The sequence below is a fragment of the Apteryx mantelli genome, chromosome 4, assembly GCF_036417845.1.
Source record: "Apteryx mantelli isolate bAptMan1 chromosome 4, bAptMan1.hap1, whole genome shotgun sequence".
Taxonomy (NCBI): domain Eukaryota; kingdom Metazoa; phylum Chordata; class Aves; order Apterygiformes; family Apterygidae; genus Apteryx; species Apteryx mantelli.
Genome location: NC_089981.1, coordinates 25388302 through 25415527, shown reverse-complemented (window position 1 = coordinate 25415527; position 27226 = coordinate 25388302). Strand labels below are relative to the sequence as shown.

Here is a 27226-nt window from a genome sequence, read left to right as displayed (position 1 = left end):
CTCAGAGATATTGCGGGTTCAGTTCCAGACCACCGCAATAAAGTGAATATTGCAATAAAGCGACTCACGTGAATTTTTTGGTTTTCCAAGGCATATAAAAGTTATGTTTACACTATACTGTAGTCTATCAAGTGTGCAATAGCATTATGTCTAAAAAAACAAATGTACATACCTTAATTAAAAAATACTTTATTGCTAAAAAATGCTAACCATCATCTGAGCCTTCAGTGAGTCATAATCTTTTTGCTGATGGAGGGTCTTGCCTCCATGTTGATGGCTGCTGACTGATCAGGGTGGTGGTTGCTGAAGGTTGGGGTGGCTGTGGCAGTTTCTTAAAATAAGACAGCAATGAAGTTTGCTGCATCGACTGGCTCTCCCTTTCACAAAGGATTTCTCTGTAGCATGCAATGCTGTTTGATAGCATTTTACCCACAATAGAACTTCTTTCAAAATTGGAGTCAATTCTCTCAAACCCTGCCGCTGCTTTATCAACTAAGTTTAGGTAATATTCTAAATCCTTTGCTGTCATTTCAACAATGTTCACAGCATCCTCACCAGGAGTAGATTCCATCTCAAGAAACCACTTTCTTTGCTCATCCATAAGAAACAACTCCTCAGCCGTGAAAGTTTTATCGTGAGGTTGCAGCAATTCAGTCACATCTTCAGGCTCCACTTCTCATTCTAGTTCTCTTGCTATTTCCACCACATCTGCAGTTACTTCCTCCACTGAAGTGCTGAACCCCTCAAAATCATCCATGAGGGCTGGAATCAACCTCTTCCAAACTCCTGTGGATGTTGATATTTTTACCTCCTCCTGTGAATCACAAATGTTCTTAATGGCATCCAGAATGGTGAATCCTTTCCAGAAGGTTTTCAATTTGCTTTGCCCAGATCCTTCAGAGGAATCACTATCTATGGCAGCTCTAGCCTTACAAAATGTATTTCTTAAATAATAAGACTTGAAAGTTGAAATTACTCCTTCATCCGTGGGCTGCAGAATGGACGTTGTGTTAGCAGGCATGAAAACAACATGAATCTCATTGTACATCTCCATCAGAGCTCTTGGGTGACCAGGTGCATTGTCAATGAGCAGTAATATTTTGAAAGGAATCTTTTTTTCTGAGCAGTAGGTCTCAACAGTGGGCTTAAAATATTCAGTAAACCATGTTCTAAACAGACGTGCTGCCATCTGGGCTTTGTTGTTCCCTTTATAGAGCACAGGCAGAGTAGATTTAGCATAATTCTTAAGGGCCCTAGGATTTTCAGAATGGTAAATGAGTGTTGGCTTCCACTTAAAGTCACCGGCTGCATTAGCCCCTAACAAGAGAGTCAGCCTGTGCTTTGAAGCCAGGCATTGACTTCTCCTCTCTAGCTATGAAAGTCCTACATGGCATCTTCTTCCAATAGAAGGCTGCTCAGTCTCCACTGAAAATCTGTTGCTTAATGTAGCCACCTTCATCAACTAGCTTAGCTAGCTCTTCTGGATAACTTGCTGCAGCTTCTACATCAGCACTTGCTGCTTCACCTTGCACTTTGATGTTATGGAGACAGCTTCTTTCCTTAAACCTCATGAACTAACCTCTGCCAGCTTTAAACTTTTCTTCTGCAGCCTCCTCACCTCTCTCAGCCTTCATAGAATTGAGGAGAGTTCAGGCCTTGCTCTGGGTTAGGCTTTGGCTTAAGGGACTGTTGTGGCTGGTTTGATCTTCTATCCAGACCACTAAAACTTTCTCCATATCAGCAGCAATAAGGCTGTTTTGCTTTCTTATCATTCATGTGTTCACTGGAGTAGCACTTTGAATTTCCTTCAAGAACTTTTCCTTTGCACTCACAACTTGGCTAACTGTTTGGTGCAAGAGGCCGAGCTTTTGGTCTGTCTCTGCTTTCGACATGCCTTCCTCACCAAGTTTCATTTCTAGCTTCTGATTTCAAGTGAGAGATGTGCAACTCTTCCTTTCACTTGAACACTTCGAGGCCATTGTAGGGTTATTAATTGCCCTAATTTCAATACTGTTGCGTCTCAAGGAATAGGGAGGCCCAAGGAGAGGGGGAGAGACGGGAACAGCCGATTGGTGGGGCAGTCTGAACACACGCAACATTTACCAATTAAGTTCGCCATCTTATATGGGGGCGGTTTGTGGTGCCCCAGAACAATTACAATAGTAACATCAAAGATCACTGATCACAGATCACCATAACAGATGTAATAATAATGAAAAAGTTTGAAATATTGCAAGAATTACCAAAATGTGACACAGAGACACAAAGTGAGCACATGCTGTTGGAAAAATGGTGCCGATAGACTTGCTCGATGCAGGGTTGCCACAAACCTTCAATTTGTAAAAACGCAGTATGTGTGAAGTGCAATAAAATGAGGTATGCCTGTACTATTTAGTTATCATGGCATCATATGAACATTTTACTACCAATCACTCCATGTTTGCTTACAAATAGTTAATAAGGATGTTTGAGAACACTGGGCTACCAACAGGTCACAACAGAGTCCCTCTAAAAACATTCCCATCGTATGACACTACACCATTTATTTTGGCATTTGGATAGCTACCACCTGACTTTTCCCGGAAGTGTTATACAGACCTCGGTCAAATTCCTTACAGATGTCCACTCCAGCAAAACAATTACTTTTATAAGTTTGGCCTAGGTAAGTTATTTTCCTTAAAAATATGGAAGTTATCCTAGCAGTACGACTGCATCATTTATCACATTTTCCACTATGTTGATTACTACTCACTGAAATCAACTTTGACACCGCTTCATTTGTTTTATGTATTGCAGTTAATTATTGTCTTTGGCCTAACAAAGGCTTTATAAAATCAAAGAAGTGATCTACAAAGCTGGGGGTTTTGAGGCTTCAAGTTAAATATTCTAATTTTTCTGCTTGCAAGTATCTTCTTACTCAATTTCACGCAAACGTGTTCATCTTTGGTGACCTGGCTCTCTTAAGAGCCTTCAATACATATATTACTGGTTAGGCAAATGAAATGAGACTGTTATGACCTGCAACTAAGCCCCCATCAACTTCTGTGTTAAGTTTGTATCTGTATGATGACTGCAACACTTCTTGGTAATAGAATATTACCATCTCTAAATTTTAGAAAATCCAAGAATATTTCACAAGCAGTTGGACAAGATCTCCAGCATGCCTCTTACTAACTGCTTATTGATACTGTCATTGATTATGACAGTATTTGCAGTATGCGACTGTATGCAAAGAAGTCCTTGGAAGTCGGATACATTTATTTACCTGCAGTGAACAATCACTGGCGCATTCTTCTCTTCCGCATTCTGCATGGCCTCTTCCACTTCCAGTACTAACTGCAACAGAGGGGGAGCCTGATCTGGTGTTTTCTGGTCTGGCCAAGATGTGTACCAGTAATGTTTCAGGTTTCTGACTTCTTCACCTTTCTGCAATCCAATTAGACAGACAGTTTAGACAAACATCACAAAGTTTTAAAAAGACTTCTGGTTATAAAGGGATAATGAAACCTGGGCTTTTCTTTGAGAATGAGATGAGTAAACTAATGCTAAAGTGAACAGGAGATCCAAACAGCAAGCCACACAACACAGAAATCTGGACATCAGCACTGCACCTCAGTGAACTGCCTTAAAAAAAAAAAAAAAAAAAAAAAAAAAAAAAAAAAAAAAAAAAAAAAAAAACCCTCACAAAAACTCTTCTCATTTTTAGTGCCAAAAGCTGTGTGCAAAACAACTCTAATCAGCCTGTTCTCTTCCTGACAGATTCGTTCAGCGAAGCTAGAGCTCTGCTTGTGACATAATTGCTTTCATAATGTATTTGACAGACAGAGAGCCAGGAGCCCTATCTCAGTCTTTGATAGCTAGCCAGCTAGATAGATAGATAGATGATGGAGAGAGAAGAAAGCTTATTTTTCTATCTCCTCTGACACACAGACTCATATCAGTTTCTTGTCACTTCTATGCTTCTCTTAGACATGGTGAGAAATTCAGAAACACTGTGGAAGGTAGGAATTGTATCTAGCTGCAGTCCAGGGATTCTTATGAGACATGAATTCTGATTCCCTCACTGTCTCAGAAAGGCTATGAATATAGCAACTATGCCATTATCATTTCTGAGTGCCAAGTAGCACCATGTGCTTCTGATTTTATGTGTCCAAAGTGACATCCTTCTGTGTGATTTATAAAGCTGCCAAATCATAAAATGGAGCTCCATGAATCGGCCTTACCCTTCCAGCCATTGCATGAGCCAGCTGGCACTGGGCTACACAAATGTCTTCAGAAGGTCCAGGAACGTAAGTGTTAGTTTCCACAAGAGGGAGGAAAAAAGAACAACTTTGGCTCTTGCTGAAGAGCCAGGCACAAAAATTTTGAAATACTTGTAAGTTCCCCTGACTGACTGGATGTTACAAAGTGCTCTGTGGCTGCCACTTCCCATTCTTCTCTTAAGCTGGAAATGCTTTTGCATGGCTTCACTGTTAACTGGATCAGGGAAGTGATCTATTAAACACTGTTTTTTAAATCCTGCTGGATTCATTTTCAGCTGGATCAGATTCCCCCTCAGGCTTACCACAGAGTCACACAAATACTTGTGTTGGCACATGAGAGGAGATGGCACAAGGGTAGTAACAAGAGGCTGGGCAAAGGGAGACTGGACTTCATTTAGTCACTGTTCCAGCTCATACTGGTTTGAGTTGCTCATTAAAGCACAGCCATAGGAACCTTAAGGGTATGTCTAGCTCAGTTTAGGAGGAGAGCGCCTTACTATTGTAGTATAGAGCCTCCCCTCAGGTTGTTTAACCTGCTGAGATGATGTTTTAAGTTAAGAGAGGAGACTAGTAGTCATGGAGCTCCAGGCTATCATGGTTAGATGAATAGTACCTGAGCTCACTACAGTGAACTAGACCAGGTACTTACATGAACATACGCAATCACTTTTGAATGTGTGACTATGCGCGAGCCATTGAAGTTATGAATAATAGAGTCCTTAAGTTGATTTTGAAAATTAGAATCCAAATGTTGTCAGTAATACTGAGAGAAAAGCAAAAAGAGAAAGGCTATCTGAAGAAAAACATGAATCATTACATAAAGTCACTCATTTGGCAGAAACAGAAAACAGCCAAAATTCTAATTATCAACTCCAGATGTCTTCAGTTTTGTCCTTGCTGTTACCAGTTTTATACTTCTGCTTAGGGAATCCTGACTTCAGTGATTCTGTACACTTTATTTTGACTTTAATAAAATATTCTTTATCAGTGCTTCCTTGAGATTGAGAAGGCTTGGGAACAGGTAGGAGGAAGCAGGATTTAATTGATGGCTAGAAGCCTACCATCATGCATGCTGTAGCTAAGGCTGAGATAATGAATCAGTGGCTAAACACTGGCAGGTTGCTTTGAGAAAGAAAACAAGCCTTGCCCTTGCAAAACCTTTCTTGAGCATTTTCTAACATCCTACAGCTTGCCAAATCCTGTCCCCTGTGCTGAGAGAAGCACGACAGTCCATCTTTTAACACATGCAGTAACCATATAGTGTTGGTGGTGGTATCATACATTTCTGATCACTTTACCTCTCGTTAACGGAAAACAGGATTCTGTTCATGGCTTTTCTAGTTTTCACTACCATGCCAGTTAGAATATGTATAGTCCAGACCTGCTACTCCACTACTGTTACTACATGACAAACTTACAGTTCTAGGCAACAGTAGCTTAACAGATGGAGCCTTTATTTCAGCTCTAGAACTCAACAGTTCACTACCCAACATCTTTTTTGTGGGACTGCTCCACTGATACTGAAAACCAAAGTGTTGTTTAACTGAAAAATAAACTGGGGATGCAAGCTTAAAGTAAATAATCAAAACAATCAAATCATTTGAGCAGGAAGGAACTACATCCTTGGAGATGTGTACTGCCAGTAAAAGTTTTAGTATTGCTTGTGACAGGAAACTATTTGTCTTCCTTGGCTATGACTGAGAAACAGTGGGGTTTTTATATTTTTTTACTTCTGACTTTGCTGTACTCTGCTACTCTGGCTTTTCTTTTCTTCTTTCTGTTAGTGCCTGAGCATAGGAGGTATGCCTGCCTTGACAAATAATTTGGCTTTCAGTTTGCTGGCCTTTTTCTGTGAGATCCAGCACAGCCATATACGCAGTAAAGATATATGCATATCTGAGTCTAAATTCAGAAGCTCCCTCTCCAACACAGAGAGCGTTACCTCAGAAAGAACTGACCAAGGACAAGAGGATACAGAACAACACTGAGAGGTCGTTGGAGGAAGAAAACATTCTGCAAGGATGAGTATTAGTCTGAAAGGTACTTACAAGACAGGAGTGTGGCTTATTACACTTGTATTGTATATGTATTTTATGTTTTCATTGTAAGCTCTTCAGGGCTGTTTCTTTGTTATGAGCTGCTTATTGTGCAGCACCTGGTAAAATGAAATTCTTTTCTGGATATGCTACTGCAATATTAATATTAAAAGCTGCTCCCTTGTAATTCCCATCTGAAAATAGCATTGGCTATTACCTTCCCGAAAAGAAGTTGAATGATCCCTCCCCGTGAGGGAAAAAAAAAAAGTTTCCTTCCATAAAAATAGAGGGAAAGTGGTTTTCTGCTAGAAAAATCTGAAAATAAAGAAAATTTCAACCTAAAGTGCTAAAGTTAATGCCACGCTTAAGAAATGCAATATTCATTAATACTAAATGCTGTACTCAGCTGTGACTTTTAAAATGATTATGAGGAAACTATTCTGGTAGAGATTGCAGATTTTTACTGAGGGAATTCCGTTCCATCATCATTACTAAAAAAAATGACTAATTCTGTAAGCTACTTTCATTCTAGTAGAATTAAGCTGAGTATCATTCTTGCTGCTGCACAATGTATTTAAGACTGCTGCAAGTCTGCAACACACTTGAAAATCATCTTTACTTCCCATTTGTCTGAAAGTGCAATATTCTCCTTGCTGTCTTTGCCAGAAGCATGAGCGACAGACTTTCCACACTCAATCCAGACATGGGATTTCATGTGCTGGCTTTCTGCCTATTAGCATATGGCTGAAGAGACTTGAAACTGGTTGGATAAAGGAGGGTTTTTTCCACTTGGAAAGAAATTGTGTTGTTACACTGAGGTCGGGGTAGATCTGGTAGATAAACAACATGCAAAGGTTATGCAAATAGTCTGTTCTTATTAAAACACGTAGCTTGAGACTCTAGAACCTAGTGATGAAAATAGTTGTAGAATAGGACTCTGGTACTTTAGGTAAGTAGCAACTGAGTACCTAAAAATTAAATCTGTGCTGAAACTCTGTATTCACAAGATGACAGAATGGTTACTGGCATGTGAAACTAGACATCTAGTTAGCTGGAAGGATACTATGCTTAGAAATGCTAGCATGGGGGATGCTGTGGTGAAGTGTTTTTTTAAAGGGCATCAACAGTTTGTCTTAGACTAGAATGATCCATTAAAGCATCTTCCATGTCAAGTCAGCCAAATTACTCAGAATAAATTGTTGCATAAATTAGAATGGTACCTATTAAAAGGGGTTCAGCCATGGTGAACAGAAGTGGTGTTACCACACCACTGATAAATGACCAGCAGACCGGCAGTTCCACTGCTGAGAGAAACTGAAGCCAGGCAAGCAAAATTAAAAAGCCTTTTGCTCAGGTCTCAACTCTCCCACCTCTTGTTAGTAGCACAAAAGTCATTGCAGGTATAAAAAAAAGGTGGGTACACAGCAGTCTGAGAGCATCTTAATAATGCTTCTATAAAGACAAGAAGTACAATCTAAACGTTTCATGTAGTCCACCAATACCACATATGTACATACAGTCCCCTGGCAGTGTAAATCAGGGTAACGCCTTTTCTGTGTCAGCGGCCCAAAGCATACCCAAAGCCTTTCAACTCTGCAGAAAATCACCGCAGAGTTTAGCAGATTGCAAGTCATACTTAAGACAGCACTTGTACAGTAAAGACTGGTAAGAAGCTATCCCTGAGCTAACATGCCATTCTAAATGACCAGTCAATACAGAAGACATGGGCACAGAATGACTCACTGATTTCTTCCAGTGAGTGAACCCATTGCTATTACAATTGGTCTGGAAATCTCCAGGTTGTACATATGCAGTCTAAATCTCTGACTGCTTATATTAATGTAGTCTTTGTATGTTGGCGAACTGGGCAAAGCCGTAATGACTGCAGTAATGAAAAGTGATATTTGTATGGTAATACACTGTGGAGATTAATGGTTTAGATTTCCAAGTTATGGTAAGTACACTTGAACGATTTACCTTTAGGGTGATGAGCCTTAAACGGTAATCATCTGCTTGTATGACTTGGTTAACTGTGATTTCTATTCCTTCGTAGGTGACCCGTTCCTCTGGCCAATATTCTGTGCATTTCTGTGTGCAATATAAAATAAACCTAGTTAAGCAGACATCAAGGGAGGCTCATTTTTACTCCTCTGAAATTGGATATAGCGCATGCACAGATGAATATGAATGAAGGTTGTTTCTATAATAAGTACGAGTTTTCACTTTCTATAAAGGGACTACATTTCAGGCGGTTTTTGCTGCACTCAGCCTGACTGCGTGATAAAAACCACACAAATAAAATAACTACTAATGACCGCTTTTAAATGCTCACATCCTAATTTACCTTCATGCAAGGTGATGTGTATTTTGAAGGTTCACTAGGGAGACCAGGGGCAAGGTATCTATGTTTATTAATAACCTGTGTTTTTATATTATTTTCTTATGATAATCATTAGTATTACATACATTGATTATTAATATTTCTGTGGTGTGCATAAATGGATATGGAAACACAAAATACATCTTTTCTATTTTTGATAAAGGGCCTTTGCTCTCTGAAAATAAAATTATCATTTTCATAGGTTTTTGTACAAAAGAACATGACTGGGGATGTTTTAGGAATTTAGATTATGTACCAAAACCCACTTTAAATGGAGATGGAGAATCTTTCATCAAAGCTAGGGAACTAAAAGGAAGCAACAGCTGTAAGAGCTATCAGAATACTGCATTTAATTTCACCAAAATGCAGCCAGGGATGCAGCCAACACAACCAGACAAGCTATAGTCCACTTGCAAATCTCAGCTGTGGTACTGATGCCCTAGACACAAGTAAAGGGGGAACCTGGAACTCTCCTATCCTGGAAAGACGACTGACAACAACTGGTATTTTTTGTATGCAATCTCTCCTTCAGCTAGTCAGAAGGCAAGGGAAGAGATAAGCATTTTCAAGTGGTATAGGGACTGGTTCATGGAAGAGGATTTTCAAGGGGAATGACATGAAGAAGGCAGGGTCTGAGATAAAGGCTCCCTTGTGATAAAGAAGCAACTTTTTGTTATCACAGGAGAATAAGGACCTGCTGCTGGACAATACCTGTTAAAGAGGATGTCTGTAAGCTTCCTCTTTTGCATGACTGGGCACAATCTTGAAGTAAGGTAACAAGTTAAATTATGTGTTGCTCTCCCCCTCCAAAAATAATTCCACTTCAGAAGGAAGACAAACAACAGAAAAGTATCTTGAAAAGTACTGAGTCAAAATTTTTGTGTGGGAGAATCAGTGTTCTTCCATCTGCATAGTGCACCAGTTAATAACCCACTGGGAATGTGGCCCACTGTGTCTGTAAAAATTATTTACGCAGATTGCGTTTTTTCTTCCCCTCCTCTTAAACTGCAGACTCCATTGTAAAAATCGTCAAGTGCGCTAGCAACTATCAATAGCACAGACGTTGTTCTGCTTCAGAGTGGAGTAAGATTGCCCACTCATTTCTGTGGGCTGTCTGTCAGTTCAGATTAGATGTGACAGAGGGCTGAGATACAGAGCTCTTCATACTCGTATTAGCAAAGTCACTGCACCAAAGAGATACACAAAGCCTCTGTTACTAGCATAATGGGAGAACAAAGGTTTTGGTTTTCAATCTATATACTCTGAGTCCTGTTATTCATATATTAATACGCATTCTGGAAAAAAGGGAATGAGTATAGGAAACATTCATATGGAAGCACTTACCCTGTATTTATGACTGAGATTCCTGACATCATTTAATTTTTGATACAAAAGGTAGCAGAAAAGACTCAACAGTCTGTTACGATATATAGGCTGCAGCAAGCTTCACTTACACAGCGCTACAGCACTGCAGTGCACTGCTTCCCACGGCTGATATGATGGGTGAAATACTTTGTCAGTGTGCATAAGAGGAACTCTGGATGTAAAGGTTATTTTGCATTCCTGTTATACAACCTTGCTATAAAAGCTATAGTGGGAGAACTCCTCAACACATAAAACATACAGGATCAGTATTTCCTCTGCCTTTTTCTCCTTCTTAAAAAGGATAAACGTTTTCAAAGTGCTTAACTGATTCTGGTACACTATGTCATAATACCTTAACATGTTATTTCCCATAAACTGGCCCCTCAGACCCATGAAAAAGTTATCATTTCAGCTCTGTAGTAACAAACTGTGTGCTCCTCTCAGTTAGAGGCAGATGTGAGTTGAAACATGTTAGTACAAATCTCAGTGAGATAACATTCAGGCCAGCAACACACACTACTTTGCATCAGCAAAATCCTAAGAGCACCTGTCCAATCAGCTAGCTGCAATAACTGATGGTTATTAACTTGTAAAGCATAGTAATTCTGTGTGTGTCCATCTAGTTCATGTCTTTTTCACTGAAATTCAAGCTAAAGCAATTTACTTCACAACCGGGCAAAGCTAGAGGTTTATGCACGTGTATAATTATGGGCACTCAGCTACCAGCTAGCAGTTAAGCCATCATAACTCAGCATGTATGATGGTATGCCTACACTCTTGGGCATCTAAGTGTCTAAAGCTTCTTCTCCAAAGGAAACAATCTCACCTAAATTACCAATGGGTTCTCAGGAATGAGCACTGACAAATACTGCTGCTGCAGTCTAAGAAATACCATTTGGAGTGCTCTGCTTCACCTTGCTGCCAGAGGTGAGAGGGGCTGCAGAGACCAATGCATGCCCAAACCACAGGCTCACATCCTGCTCTGCCAGTAAAGGTGGGTCTGAACTCAGATACCTGCCTGTGAACTGAAACTCGGACATGTGGTTCTGCCAACTCTGCTATGGGGCAAGTATTTCAGCAGGCAAGTTAGTAATGAACAGCTGGAAGGCAGCAATATTTTAAACTGAAAATAGTATCACATTAGGTTGATTAGCAGAAACACTGTGAAGATTTAATTTTCAGAAGTACAAATTCCAGCAGGTGGTAAACAGAAAACTTAAGCACCTTAATCAATTTCAATATTCCAGTGGCATTTCCTAGACACACTCAATAAGAGGCCTCTGCACTCAAGTCAGCTGTAGCTGTTGGGCACCATAACTAGTATGTTCCACAAATCAGGGGTAGCCACAAAGAAAGGTGAATACAGGCATTAAACCATAATAAATGCAAGAAAAAGAAGTACTGACTCTGTTAATTAAAGATATTCAATCTTAAAAATAAGTAGGGATGGAGCGCTATTGCTTTTGACACCTTTACAAAGAACTTTAAAGAGTTTCTGCAAATAGAGCTGGGTTTATAGAGGCCTTAGGTCAGCTGGGAGAGGAAAAATGGCAAAAATAGCAGTAGGTTAAGTCACACAGCAGAACAAGACTTACAGTAACCTCACCAAAAAGCAGGAAAAAACCCACATCTTCTCTGAGTCTGAAAAATTTAATGCTGGCTCTGATAGCTCAGGCCACTGAACTAGCTTCTTTTCACTTATTTCCACAGGCTTAGCATCTGTGCTGAAAATATCTGCTAGAGTACAGATAAAAATATAGACTATATGTAACATCATTACCTCATTCATCTCTTCTATATTGGTAATCATGACAATGATGGGACAACGCTCCTGCCACACCATTCTCCAGAAATCACTTACAGTATTAACTATCGGTCCCTGAGTAGCAATATATACCTTTTCCTCTCCTCCATAGCCCTGCCAACAAAACAACAAGAGATCAATTTTAACAGGGATGCCCACCACAACCACAAGGGTTCAGTCTTTAAACAGAGAGCTGCCACTGGTTGGAATGGAGACTTCACGGCATCGGTTCTTCCCCTCTCTCTCTCCTGCACATGTGTACATAGGAGCAAAGGCAGCATATGGACTCTCACAATTCCAGTAATGAGAGTCCCATAGCCTTGAGGTGACTCTGGCTAGGTCAAGAGCCTTATAAAGGCTTGTTTTCTAGTGCCTTGGTCGGGTCAGCTGACAACCAATTCATATCAGTAAGTGCAGAAGCATGTTTTTGTCTGGTCTGAACCTGTAGAGTAGCACTTTGAGATTTGGTTTTCAGTTAATGTAAGCAGGAGAGAAGAGCAATCAGATCAGCTGGGATGCCTTTAAAAGCCAGTGGATGTTGCAATTCTGTTTCTGTTAACAGTGGCTGAGAGAGGCCAGGCAGACATACTGGACTGTTGAGTTCTTACCCTGACGTAGTTAGCATTGATGTAAGAGCTAAGGGGGTCGTCCTGATCAGCTGAGGTAAGGCACACTCTGCTGTGAGGATCTGAAATGTGTAAAGAGATAAGCTACAGTTTATTAGTTGCTGAGAGGAGTGAACGAGAGACACAAGATTATTTTGTACAGCCAGACATTTAGATGCATACAATGGGCATCACAACACATGGTAGCGGCCTTGGAGAGCTCCCATGTTAAAATGTTAACACAAAAAAAGGGAAAGGGTGGTTGGGGTCATTTTGCTCCCTCTGATAGTTTTACCTGCTCTCTGAAGCCTTTTTAATTGTTTGTGTTGGAGATTCAGGGTTGCACAGTTACTCTGGAAAAGCAGTAACTTTTTAGCTCTAGGAAAGTATTTCTCAATTTGTTAGGTCAATGAACACATCCTGGCTTGTAAGACATTAGAATATCGTTTGTGAAATGACAGCAAACACCTTCTCTCTCAAACCACAAACACATATTCCTTGCCTGAAAGCAAGCAAGAAGACAATAATTCTTTTCCCCTGTTTTGTCTTGCAGTGAACTAAACTCTGAGATGTGCTATTAATAAATATGATGCTTAAAGAGAAATTGAGGAATATTAAGAGTCTCATATACTTTGCAAAGTTGCTTCAGTACTTGAGTTTCCCTCATTGGGACTGTTTATGAAACATTATTCTTGTTTAAATAAGACAACGAATGAATACATTATTCCATCTGGGAAGTTCCATCAAATTCTCACTGAAGTCAATGGGAGCTGTTCCACTGATTTTAATGGGAGCTGACACAGGCCCACATTCATCCACTTTCACAAGTAACACGAGTTTGTCATCATTAACAAGGAACACCCTTGTGGCAGAGGCTTCAGCAAACAGCAGCAGTATATCACCAGGAGAATATAAAAAACAAATCACAAATAACTTCTTCATAAAATATTGAGCCTGTTCAGAAACCAGAACAAAATAAAACTTGTGCAAAAATAGTGTGATATTGTGGAAAGCACAAAGGACCAAGCACACAGCAATTTCTGTTGTATTATGAACACAGACTGCACATGAAATGCTGTCCTCAGACAGATCTGATTCACGTTATCTGTAATGTGATAATATAATCACAATCTGCAAAGCAAAGGTATTAACAAAGTTACTGCCTTACAGCACAAAAGCACTGAAACTCAGCGAGTTTCTCTGAAATACAGTTCCCTCCTATTCCCCTTTGCTTGCCTCTCTACTGCCAGGGAGATTGTGAGACAAGACAGGAGGTAAACTCAGTGGATCAGTAATTCTAAAGCCCACATGTCACAAAATCACTTAAAAAGGCAACAGTAGTTGCCAGATGCTTTTTCAAATGTCACTAGACTTGGTATTTAGGGCCCTTGCATGAAGTACCTTTGCCTGGGTTTTATGCAGAGTCTCACCCATGAAGTCTGTTGAAGTCTGAGTAATGATTATGTGATTTTCTCTACTAACAACAATGATAATATTATGTTGTCCAACTTATAGTGGGGACTTTAGGGAGAAATAAAATGGATCTGAAGAACTTTGTCAAGTAGAGTTCTTGGCAAACTTGTAAATAAGGGGTTCTTTAAGCATTCATCAACTGCAGTAGTATCTGAAATTACTTTTCAGTGTGGACTTTGTTACTGTTGTATCCACAAACACTAAAAAAATTTTTATAAAATGCTTTCATTCCAAATGATAATACTATGATTCTTCTGTTAATGTAGCATTTAATTTTGCTAAGGTAGTATGTTAGTGAACAGTTTCAATGATATTATTATTATATGTTATGAGAGGACTATTAATGCATTGTTGACAGAAAGAAGTTGCACTGTTTTACAGAAAGTATAACTGAAGCTGAATTGTATCTCTTAGAAATATATAGATAAGCAGGAATAGCTCATTACTTTGAGAAAAAATATCAAAGTAACACTTTAATAGCATTAGAGTCTGGGGTACAAATTTCAAATTTTCAATAAAGAAAAAATCAAGTCATACTTTTGATCAAAACACTTTTGCCAAGACAAAACCAGGGCACAGGCCAGGTTCAAGTAGGTCCCACTCCTTTAAAAAACAAAACAAACAGTAGTAGTCCATACCTCCAAGAAAACAAACAGTATGCCAGCTATTTGTTCCATAATCTTTTATACAGTATATACAATAATATACTTGCATTTACACTAGATCTGACATTTTAGAGCAACTGACTAGGCTTACTGAAATGTTCTGCCTAACTCAGAATGGGGTAAAAGCAATAGGGCTGCGCAGAAATTAAAGAAGTCTGTCTAAACATTACTCTTGAAAAAAAGATTCAATGAGACTGATATACAACATCCACCAATAGGTTCTCACCCACCTCTGGAACTCCACAGAACATATTTTTCTATTATATTCAAAAAGTGCTTCCAAATGTCCTAAAGAAAAGTTACCATTTTCTATGATATTCCGTAGGACTCTTCCCCAGAAGAGGATCAGATTGTCTGCAAACATGCAACTTCACATTCATGAAATATCCAAATTAACCTCCTTAGCATGGCATTTCTCCAGAAAGACCCTTCTGCCACCAAAAACGCCCCTTTTAAGCCATTTCACTACCACCACCACCAAAACCGGGGAATCTGCAAAAAGAATTTACTACAAAAGAAAAATAAATTAGATGAATTAGAGCCTATTATCATGTCTCTAACTTACTACAAATAACGCTAGAGTTGCAACTAACTGATCATTATGTTAAGTGACTGCTTACCTTTTATGATAACTGCCTAGACTACTTCTGGAGATGCAGCTGGTAAGAGAATTTTAGTTACTTTTTAAATTCAAAGTAATAGATTTTGGGTTTGACACTAGTTGGATAATCAAACACTTTCTGTCCCCTACAGTAAAGTAAAATGGTAACCATAGTTGTGTGAGCCTGCCCTGCTGCAGCTTGTTCAGCAGTTCCTGCCATTACTGCTTACTACAGCCAGAACTTAGAGGAATGGAAGGTAGATATGCAAAGCAGCACAGGATACACTGGGTCAGCTTGCAAACCAGAAAACCACAGGATGCTCAAAGCCTAAAAGAGTTCTTCTCTCCCTCATCTTGCCTTCAGTTCCCTCTCCTACTTTGCCCATGGATAATTTACTGGGATCTTCAACTTTATGGCATAAAGGGGATGTAGAGCTTCCCTGTTAGCCTTCTCACTGCTGGCACCATATTCTTGGAGATGGGGGGAGCTAACAGGGAAGCCCTCTTCTTTCCTCAGGGACATGAGGCCATCCTCTGGTCACAGCCAGCAACGCCGTGCCATCACATTGCACAGAGACTGCTGGTTTCAGAATTCATTCAGAAAAAAAAATCCAGATCATAAAGGGCTTTGAATCAACTTGTTAATCCTTGGAGGCACGGTAGGGTACGAGCTAGTTATCTTAATCCTGAGAGGTCAAAGCGATAGCAATGGCTGCCAGCAAATATTTGTAAGGCTGAGATGGAGTTTGCAGCAAGTAATTAACCTGCTGAGTGATCATTCCTAAAAGTATATGACAAAGAGCCATATACCTTTACAACTCAGTTCACAACACAGGAAGAGGGTGTTAAAAATGGCAGCAATTTTGATGTTTCTGTTTAAACATCCAATTTGGGATATTTGAAATGGATCCAGTTCTCAAAATATGCATTAGATGCCAACTTCAGAATATCCAGGTCACTTTAAAATAAAGCCATCTGGACATCTGTAATGGAGGCAATTGAAATCACTAGCCACTTTTCAAATCTTTCCTTTCTTGTAAAAACAGTGAATTAATGCTTGAATGATTCACCTGAATCACTAGTTCATTTTAAGAAAAAAAAAATCTGAAACATCTGGCTATGTGCTTTTGCAGTTCTGGTCTAAGGTGGAGTGCAAAGTCATCAGAAGGTTTGCACACATGGGATTGTTGGCAAAAATCTGGAACCATTTTCCAACCTTCTTTGTTGCCTAAAATGGCATATATAGCTGAGTACATTTTTGACTTCTCCACATTTATCTTTGCTAACCTGACACAGAACTATTTGGGCTTTGCAAATAGAGTTACTGTGGCTAGTGATGACATCTTCCAACAATGGCTTAGAGCAAAAAAGAGGCATGACATCTTCTACCTGTATCAATTTTAAATGTATCTTGAAATATGAAAGAGGAAGATGATGATATTTCTAAAAAATCAGTTCCAAATCAAAATGTTTCCCCAAGTTTGTATTCTTGGCTGAAAATAAAAATACCATAATAGAAAAAGATTTTGATTTTCTGTATTATCATAAAGCCAGGCTGGCTCCTGATACCTGTTCTCATTTTGCACGTGAGGTAGGATTCTGAGAAAAAAAAAAAACATTGCTCAGGGTAACAACACTGCTAGAATTTAGCCCTTCTAAAGGAGTTTATCAAAGAAAATACTAAGTAACATATGAATAAACACACCAAGGTCTCAGGTAGAACAGCACCACATGATTCAATTCTAATGACTTAAAAACTTAAGTCCTCCTGATGGACAGTGAATCTTAGGTTCTCCATGCTCTGTACCCCTTTTGAAATTTGATTTATGCTTCAAAGTCATGTTGCTGCTTCATAAATGTTGCCCTTGGACAACACATGGTAGTGACAACACAGTTGATATATCCTGGAAAGCAAAGTGCAAAGTCTTTCAGCATGTGGAACAAACCACTCTGCCTCACTGACTTAAAAAGCAGGGAACTTACTTGGGAGAATTGTTTTGTAGCGATTCTTCCGTACTAAGCCTGGAATATCATATTCCTTTGGATCAACGAAGTTCATTGGAATTTCCTGTTCAAAAAATGCAGAGTAGGTAGCATTATTAGATTCACCAGAGGAATGAAAAAAAATCCAAGCACATTACGTCCTGCTTGGGAGGGAGGGAGAAGTGATGAAGTCAGCTGAGACATATGGTACCGTACTTCTAGCAATTTACCACCAAAACATGATTGATGTTTCCTTTTACTGTCACTGGCTTTCTTTTCTGAAATACTTAATATGAAAACGTTCATAGTGACTGATTCATTAAGTAATATGCACAATGGCATTATGTTAGCTCCTAGCATTATTAGAACTGAATTACAAGTGTAGGCACAGAACTCAGCAAAAGGTGGTACGTAAGATACCCTGCTCCAAAATTGCTGGACCTCAGACACAATCCTTTCTGATTCGCAGTCCTTCCCTCTCTCTTAGGGCAAAGGGAATAATTTGCTGATGATTCTCACCAGCAACAAATTATGACACACACTGTGACAGGCTGGCATTGTGACCTGCCACTATGGATTTGGGGGGTCGCTCTTTGTGCTCTCCACATTTCCCAGCTCCATGGGCAAGGGCAGCAAACATGTGTTCACTGGTTACCTGCTCTCTACGCTACTGGACTAAAGGACACACAAAGACGGAGGGGCTTCTTGGTCTCACTACTCGTTTCTTACGAAGCATCAACCCCAGGCAGGGAGGGCAGTGACAAACAGCGTAAGCACTGACTGGAGTCAGCAGGTGTGCGAGGGGTTGGGAGGCATCAGCCAGGCTCAGCAAGGACGAGGCAAGGGGAGCTTGCGAGCACTGCTGGTCCTCCCAGCCACAGCACGCTGGAGGTGGGAGGTCAGTACTGGACATACTGGGAATGGAGTCAGGGTTGAGTAAGACAGGCAGGCAATCCTCACACTGGGAGGAAATCAGGATGAGCAGAGCTACGAACTATGTCAAATTCTGGAGCTTTGGAAGAGTGATTGTCTGCATTCTGTGTCTCATACAGCAGTGAGCAGAGTGTTGGGCTTAACCAGAGGCAATTAATAATACAACAATAAAGCAATTGTGGAGGTGCTATTTGGTGGATCTACCACATAGTTTCTTCTCAATTTGGGGAACTGCCTGGGAACTAAACCTACAGGTTTTCCTCAGTTGTTATGTGATATTTAGTTACCCAAAACTCTGCTTGAGCCAAGCTCCATGGTCTTTGGCATTTAGTCATTTACTACTCAAGCAAACTCTTTCTGAAATCAACAGGATTTTGCCTTAAAAACCTCTAAAGTCTGTAAGAATTTGAGGAGTTGGCCCTGCAAGTGACACCTCTGACTTTTCTTCTAAAAAGAAACACAGCTTCTTGCTTCATCGTGAATTTGGACTTTGAAAACCAATTAGGTTAGATACAGACTGAAAACACATGCTACAGGGCTAGCTGGTGATAACTGTTTCATAAAAAGTCTAGTTTACTTTTTTTTAATTGAATGAATTTTTGATTAAATGGCATTTTTATCTACACTTTTTCAATTTTCATTAAAGAATGAAAATGGTTGGGGATGGTTTGGCTGATGAAAATGATTTCCTGAACACCAGGAAAACTCATTCAAGAGCTCTCAGAGAAACGAAACTTATTTTTTTTCTTACATTACTTTCTTTGCTTGAAAGCTACAGTGGGCCTTAGAGACTGATGAAACTGTATGTTGACTTGTTTAGCAGTCAACTCAGACACTCAGTAAGCAAACACTTCCTCTCCAGAACAGCAATAGATGCTTTACATTAAAAGAATCAGAGGCTGCCTACACAAAAGCTGCTCTTTGTTAACTTGTACAGCACTACGTGGATTAAGAGCCCCACATATTTGGCGGTCTGTTTTAAAACTAAAGTCCGAACTATCGCACCTCTATCTGCTTGGAAAGGGAATAAAACCTAGAAACTGCATGAGGAGGGTGGATGGCAAGGAGTACTCTGAAGTGTTAGACCTTACAGGTCACAAGGAGGACAGGCTGAAAGGACAGCTGTGTTGCAGGGCATCCTCTTCCCCCCGCTCTGCTGGGATTCCACACCCAAGAGAATATTTGATAAGCTGGCAATAGCTTCAGTAGCTCTTGATTACATGCCCTGAAACACCCCAGGGTGCAGAGACTGTGCCTTGGTTAGTTCCCATCTTGTGCAGTAATTTACAACCCTGTCTAGTAGACATAAGAGTCATATCCACTGCAGCATTTTGCATTTTTTGCCCAGGTACAAATGGCAACACCTATGGGGGAGACTCAAACAGTTAGGGAGGAGACTCAGATGGAATGCTCATAACTAAAATGCCATCCTACTTACCAGACTGAAATGTATCTGGCCTTTATCCCAAACTACTTAGAAATCCAATTTTCACCTGCTTACTTCATCTGTGTATGTCAAGGCTGTATTTTTCCCCCAAATGAGGCTAAGAGTTCTTTCTCCCAAATTAAGAGAGGATACAGAAACCAGGGAAACATACTTCAGAATCCTAAAAGCAACTAAAAGAGCAGCTTATAGCTAATAAAAAAATTTTGTGCAGATAAAAACAATAAAACATACTCTCTACAGCTCCTGCTGAGTGACACAGCCATCCTGTGCTTCAGTCGTCAGGAGAACATTCAGGCAATTCAGACAATAGCTCCATGCCAAGCACCGAAGAGTAAAGAGCATTCATTTGGGTTGATTTCATCCCTAGGGCAACTCCACAGATTTCAAGAAGTCATGCCTACAGCAAACTTGGCTTTTTTTTCTATAGTCTAGTGAATTTTTTTCCCTTAAACATAACATGCTGAGAAAAATAAACAAACTTGTGAAAACAGCTGTTTTTCATTGCCAGACCAATTCTGTCATTTGCAAGTGGCAAGATCACTGCAACCTTTCAGACATTGTCATTTCAAAGGGTGATGAATGTGAGGATTTCATTAAGTGCTTCACTGATGGAAGTGGAGTTTTTATTTACTCATTTTAGTCTTTCGGAAAATAATATCAAGATTCAGAGAAGAGAGACAACATCCCACTCTTCTGACGCTGCTGGACTCTTACTCCACAGAGAGAGGTCAGAATACTCACAAAGAACTCTGCCTGGAGTATGAAAGGATCCAATGCTTTCTTGTGCAGCTCCTCTTCAGTAAGGATGTTTGATGCTGTCTGGAGGTATTCTTGAGCTGACTGTTCCCGTGGTGACATGACATAGCCAAAACCTTGCTCAGAACAGCCTGGTGTACACATATCCAATGTGAGCGAAACATTTGAACCTCTCCTGCAAAAGAGAGCAATCAGAGTTTGTTTACAACAGGAGAGATTGACCCACCATTGCCAGTATGTGACAGCAATGGATACAGTCCCGAGGACAGATAAACAGCAGCTTTAGAAAAACACTCAGCTGATTATGCTGGGTACATTACTGTCACTACCTGTGAACAATGGGTGATGTAGCCAAGACCAGAAGATCGTTTCTGTAATGAAAACACACTGGAAGATGAAGGCCAACACTTTCAAAACGTTGTCTATAGTGAGGTAACTCTCTGTACTGCCACCTAAATACAAGCAACTTGCTTTTCAAAGATGTTGAGCAGGCAACTGCAAGGAAGTTTTAGTACTTGTGTAGATCACACCATATTTTTGGATGCCTAAATATGGACTGACATTTTAAACACCATCAGTGAAAATCCTGGTCCTAGTTTTCTTTAGGTCAGATCTGACAGTCTACTCCTACTGAATAAGCATTTACCAGTAGCCCAGAACAACATCAGTGTGGTAAGATCTTGAGATAAATGTTACCAGTTCAACATGAATAAGGGCAGGAGATGCTGACCCATTACTGTAAATAATTTTTCTGTCTGAAAAGCTTTTCCTCCACAACAGTTAATTGTGAGAAGGGTAAAATCAAGGCCCGAACATTTTGACAGTGATGCTAAAAACACTGGTGTTGTTGAGTGCAGAAATGTTAGTGGCATTTACATAAGTTAGCCATGCTATAAAATGAAGCCGCCAAAATCCGAGCACTGTTTATTGAATGCAGTTTTAAAGCATTCCTGAGCTTCTGCCAATCTCACACACTATAGACAAAAGTAAGGTCCAAATGTCATCAGTGAATTTGTAGTTAAGTATCTTTAGAACAATAATAACACCATGCAATATGATGATTACTATATGTAATATTCTATACATCCACACAGGAGACCTATATTTGGTGACTCTCAATTGGCAAAATTTACTTGGGAACTACTTGCAGGAGCTGTTGAAAAATATGTATGCACACAGGCACAAGCAGCTCACAGAGAAGAAGGGCAGAAGTTGTTACTAGGATGACAGCCCTTTTCTGGATTCAGGAGCGTTTCCAAAAGATGTGCAGCCAGCCTCCTGCTATGATTCACAGTCATGGGGAAAATAGTCTTGCATGAAACATAACCAATAGTGGTAGACATTGAATTTTTAGTGGCACTTTTTATAAGATTTTGACCCTATCCTGTGAGCTGTTAAATAGCTACTACATTTCCCCCACAGAAATAGCTGCATTTGACTGGTAACAAATGCTTTTCATTTTTTTTAAGGTAGAAGAGGCTAAGTATATAAAGATATTAATATCTCTTCAGGATGCGGAAATGAGATTGTCTCTTCTTAAGGATGACATTCAGTGCTGTTTGAATTTAGCTAGTGGTTATCCTTGTAATGCTGCAGGCGGTTAAGGAATGACAGAGATGAAAGAGATGGAGAAGCAGGATGGATGAAGAAGAGGGGTGGGTAGGTAATTTAACACAGTAACACATAAAGAGTGACCAATGCTTGACGTGAATGAAATTGGCCAGAGCACAACCCAAATCTGAAATAGTGTCTGACTTCTCAAGCACACGTATGTTAAAAAGATATTTATTTTACATCTTAGTGTACACATTCTATATAGTGTGCGAACTTCAAGCAATTGCTTCCTATAGCCCATCTCTGCTTCCCTGACAGTTTTTAATTGTTGTTGATATTCACTACATCTCTTGAAACAGTTTGTAGTTTTCCTGCAGCCTGTCACCTGAGAAGAAATGGCATAATCTCTAAAGAGAGATGGAATGAAATCAGGGATGGTGAAAGGCACAAATGACTGTTGCATTTCAAGACCCATCTTGCCCATAATGAAAACAATGACAAAACTCACTGATATCAACAGGCTCAGGGACACGCCCTAGAGGTCACTGTAATCTCATATTTAAAGCAGAAGATTATAATGTAAAAGGTGTGACATTTTAGGCCAAATGATATAACCATGATTAAAGTGTGAGAAAAAACATTATAAGCTCCTAGAGGCAAATTAAAGGCCTCTGCTGTAACACTCCTCTTTTATCAAGTAGCAGCACGTGGAGCTTTGGAAACTTGGTATCATACACTTTTAGACAATCTACCCTGTTTTTAAGTTTTAGATAAGAGCATTAACTATTGTTAACACTCCAATTAAGCTTGAACACCTTGGAACAAAGAAAGTGATACTTTTCTACGTTGGGCCCTTCAGGAACCTCATTCTTATTCATAACACCACCATCTTTGCAGAATTTCTTGACAGGATTTCTGTCCTTGAGATCTGCCTTCTGTTTTGCTGAGACAACTGAAATAGCAGCATAAAGAGAGATGCAGGCTGCCAACAATGCAAACTCAGGCTTCCTGTGGTCCACAGAAGATGACAGGATAGGAACTTTAAACCATCCTCAGCTTCAGAGATGAGGATGCCAAATGTGGTGTACTTCTCCTTCCCTTACACACACACACACGCACATGTGGACACACAGAAGACTAGTAAAGTGAAATAATCTTATGGATGAAAAGGTAAGGATAGTTCAACCCAACTGAGTGCTCGGCACTCTGCTGCACCTTCCCCTGTCCCCACTCACACGTTCTGGAATTCACATATCTCTGGGCTTCTGTGTCTTTCAAAGCATGCCCATCACAGTGACCCTTCTGTAAGATACAGGAGTGAAGATGGAGAAATGCAACACAAATCAATACTGTATCCTTCCCATCTTCATTTTGTCTTAAAACTGTCCTTTCCCAGCTGTGAACCTCTGAGAAGCTCTGTTCTCTCACTGGTTCAAGGAGTGAACACCAGCTTACCCCAAATTTCATTATCAGATTCTTTTCAAAGGAATTAATTTACTTTAGGACCAACCCATTTATAAGAGAACTACTACTGATGACCATTTGTACTACAACTGGCTTTTGGAGAAAGGACTAATCCTCCAGCATGAGTGATAGGAAAAAAAATTAATGGGGTCCATTTTGGTGGCAAAAAGTTTCAATGCCCTACAGTGGTTTTCATGCTATGCAGTTGCCATCTCGGGGAATGGCAAGAGACTAATCAAACACAAATGGATCTCCTAAAGGAAACAAATGTCACTTCTGAATAAGACTTGTTGACAGCCATCTGGAAACCACACATTTGTTGGCTAGTATATTGTATATTTATGACTGGACTGAAAACAGATAGGAAATGAAGCAGCTGCTTGGCTTTGAAACTGCATTTTAAAGTGACATTCATGAAGGCAGCAAAGCTTCCTGTTAGGCACAGAACTCCTAAGCCCATAAAATCTGGGACCAAACTTTCCCCTCTTCATTGCATCTGCCCTACCTTTCTTGCAAGCCCACGGACTTAACCGTTAGCGTAGCTGGATCTGTCTCCGCTTTAATGTCCATTACGCAGTCAAAGACCGGGGTCTCCGGTACAGGATCCAAATCTAGGAAGTCATCCTCATTTTTATCCTCTGTCCACTCTGAGTACGTGAATGAAGGCTGGCGGCTCACAGATTGGCGTCTGTCCTCTTGTAGCGGAAAGGGGGGGTCTGGACGGGCTCTGACCAGATGCCAAAACTGGAGGAAACAAACATTTAAAAAACCTTTCTGCTTGTTGCCAGCCCTTCCATACAGCCTAGAGGATGTGTCTTTAGGGCAGCAGCCCGATTCACTATACCTCGTAGAACTGGACGCTATTAAAGAGGACAGGAATGTTCCATGCAGGAGCAACTTTGTAGCGCATGTTACAAGGATTCACATCCACCTATTCAAACACGTTTTCAGCCACAGATGTTTCCACAGAGGTAGCCAGGCTTAACTCAGGGACACAGTGGAAGCGGAATGTGCTTGTGACTGTCATATGCAAGCCAATGTGATAGCACTGTCCTTTTGTTCAGTTTATTACCCTTCCTATACTTGTTTACAAAACCAAAATCTACTGTACTGTTCCACAAATCATACCTTTCCTTACTTAAATCTAAGACGTAGATATAGCTGGGTTAAGAAAGATAAATATGATTTTCCTGTACTGCACATCCTTGATAATCTGGCACTGTAGCCTAAATCCATGTATAAACCAATGGCATTCTAAAGAAGCCTCAATTCTGATGCACCTGGTTTTGAGGTTCAGAACATCTATAACATTTTTTGGCTAGTGGCAAAGCCTGTTTTGTAACTTAACTGTCTGGTTTACACATTAAATAATAAATCCTGTGAAGTTCTAGGGCATAAATGTAATACTAAATTTTATAATAGGAGTTAATGAAGGGTTGAAAATGGTATGAATTAACAATTATTGTATCATATTGGTTCACACACATGTTGTGGCAGACTAGATGATTTGGAGATATTATCAGCAGACTGTTTAATTCTACACACAAGCATCAGTTAAAAACTTCAAGTCCATATCTGAACTCTGGGATCTGAACTCTTAGGCCAACTTCATCCCTCTAGCATAGAACTAGGAGCAATGTCACCCACATTAAATGTAATACAAACTATCTTGTCCTGCTATGCACCCTTTTGAGACCAAGGAGATTTTGAGAATGTGTCATATTTCCCAAAGTAAAGCCTCTTCTGTCTTTTTCTTACGTGGCTTTTAAATGGGCAGTTGACTTTAGAAAACATGTACTGTTGAAAAAAGGCCTAATTTCTCTTCCTATGCTATTAAAGCACATTAGTTTCTATAGGATTTTAGAAGCCAATTTTCTTGTGCCTGTGTGTCTTCATGTACTTTCATTCCTCTAAGCCTAGGCAATGAAAGGAAGTGAGGCAAGTTTTCATTTCTGTCCATATTCAGTTTTAGAGAAGGTTAGGCTCTCACAAAGCAGCAGTATTCAGTTGACAATTACTTCAAAGAGAATGTTTTTTGTTGCAATAAATCAAAGTACACAGTAGCTACAGAAACAAACATAGGAACATAATTACTAGGCTTTTATTTTAAATACATTTGGGGCCAAATCTGAACTGAGTCTGTCCACACTTGGCCTGATGGATGACAAGTAAGAAGCTTAAAGATCTGAATCTATTTTCAATCTCTAAGATGACTTCTGGAGCTTGGCAGTCTCACAGTACTAGCTGTGGTTCTTACACATACCCAAGGACTGTAATATCCAAGCAGTTCACAGTTTAAAGTATTTATCTGCTCAGCAGCTTTGTACAGGAGGAGCATGTTGTTGTTACAGTAATCAACACTTGTGCTGAGGGCCATGTGTAAAGCCTAGGTGCCAATTAGATACTACAGATGCTAGTGCAGAGCTGGTATGGTCGCACAGGATTGAATTTACTGGTGATATAACAAACTGTAAATCCAAAGGAATATAAAGTTCACCCTAAAAACAGAAATGCTTTTCTTTAGGTTGAAAAAAGTGTGTGGACAGTAAGAGCTGCCCAAGACACTGAAGGAAATTAAATTACACTTAAAAGTAATGGGATTAAACTAAAGAATAGAAAAATAGTCAGCTCTGCAAACCTGGTCAGGAGGACTAGACAGCACTGCACTGGTACCTTGCAGCTGCCTGGGCCTTAAAGCACCATCTAGTCCTTACACGAGGCAGCAAACAGACAGCATCAGTATTACAAGCTTCAAGCGCTCTACCTGGCCAGTTGTTTTCATTGCGATCACTAACCTAGCAACACATCCTGGTAATGGGGTATTCTCAGAAAAGCGTCTCAAACCTTGGCTCAGGTTTGCACTCCTGAAAAATCTGTTCTAACGTTCACTAGGTTTACAAACTCCCTGATACAGAAATGATCTGGATTTTAGTGTGTGCACAGAGCAGACGGGCATTAATTCTCTTGGTATCATGTCTGAGACTCTGCTTGTCCACCATTTCTCAGTCTTCTTAGATGGCCCAACAGCTGTTGCCCTACATTAAAGCAACAAAGTAGCTGTACAAATAGTCACAATTTCTCCCTTCCCCAGAGAACCACTAAAGCGGGACTGTAAATTACCACAGGTGTTGAATAAAAAAAAAAAGCGTAAGCTGCTTCTCACTAGCACATTGTCTAGTACCTGCATCGGTGTGGGACTGATATATCAGGCCCATCTATAATGAGAGAAGGGTACATTTGGAAAAGAAAGATTTCATCATAAACGCACTCCTCAATGTAAAGGACTCCTTCTAGGTTTCTTCTGTGCAGCAAATGGCTTAAAACTCATGAAAATAAAAAAAGAACACACTGGGCTGAGACAGAGGGAAAATACATAAAACTCTCTTCACGGAACTATCTGTTGTCCATCAAGCTGGGATCTAGAAAACCTGTTCAGCTCCATCACTGCATTATTTGCCATGTCCTGCTAATGCATGTTTTACACTTTATTCCCTAAATGCTGGTAGAAGCAGATGTTTTCAGATCGTAAAGCTGCGTGACCTGTTCTCATTTACACTGGTATAACCGTTCACTTGCAAGGAGTTGCTAGTGATGCAAAACAGTCCAAGCTCAGACCAGACTTTTTGGTAGAGAGAGCTCTCTCTTAGAGTTACTTTCTGTGCTGAGAATGGCTTGGCAATAAAATGTTTCCATCCAGCTACAAATAGGTTCAATATTAAGAGAAATCATACTCCTGCTATTCTGATTTCCAGCTCAGAAAGTTTTGCTGTAAAGTTAAAGCAGCATCGAAAAAAGCAGAAAATTGCGTAAGCCAGGCTAACTTCCTTGCCTACATCAGTGATCCCAATAATGGAGGTATTACCACCAAATACTTTGCTTTCTGAATGGTTTTAAAAAG

The 27226-nt window shown here is 40.0% G+C and overlaps 1 protein-coding gene across 1 annotated transcript in view; it reads right to left on the bottom strand.

The window, feature by feature from the left end:
- The window catches only part of PTPN5 (protein tyrosine phosphatase non-receptor type 5), a 93497-nt gene that overhangs the window by 7854 nt on the left and 58417 nt on the right, over nt 1-27226 (bottom strand). Inside the window, exons 7-13 of the mRNA XM_013957929.2 lie at nt 23834-24072; nt 20296-20485; nt 17175-17259; nt 12456-12535; nt 11824-11961; nt 8276-8386; nt 3266-3426 (exon numbers count right to left, since the gene is read on the bottom strand). Of these exons, the coding sequence (XP_013813383.1) occupies nt 3266-3426; nt 8276-8386; nt 11824-11961; nt 12456-12535; nt 17175-17259; nt 20296-20485; nt 23834-24072 (1004 nt within the window). The remainder of the gene's footprint in view (nt 1-3265; nt 3427-8275; nt 8387-11823; nt 11962-12455; nt 12536-17174; nt 17260-20295; nt 20486-23833; nt 24073-27226) is intronic.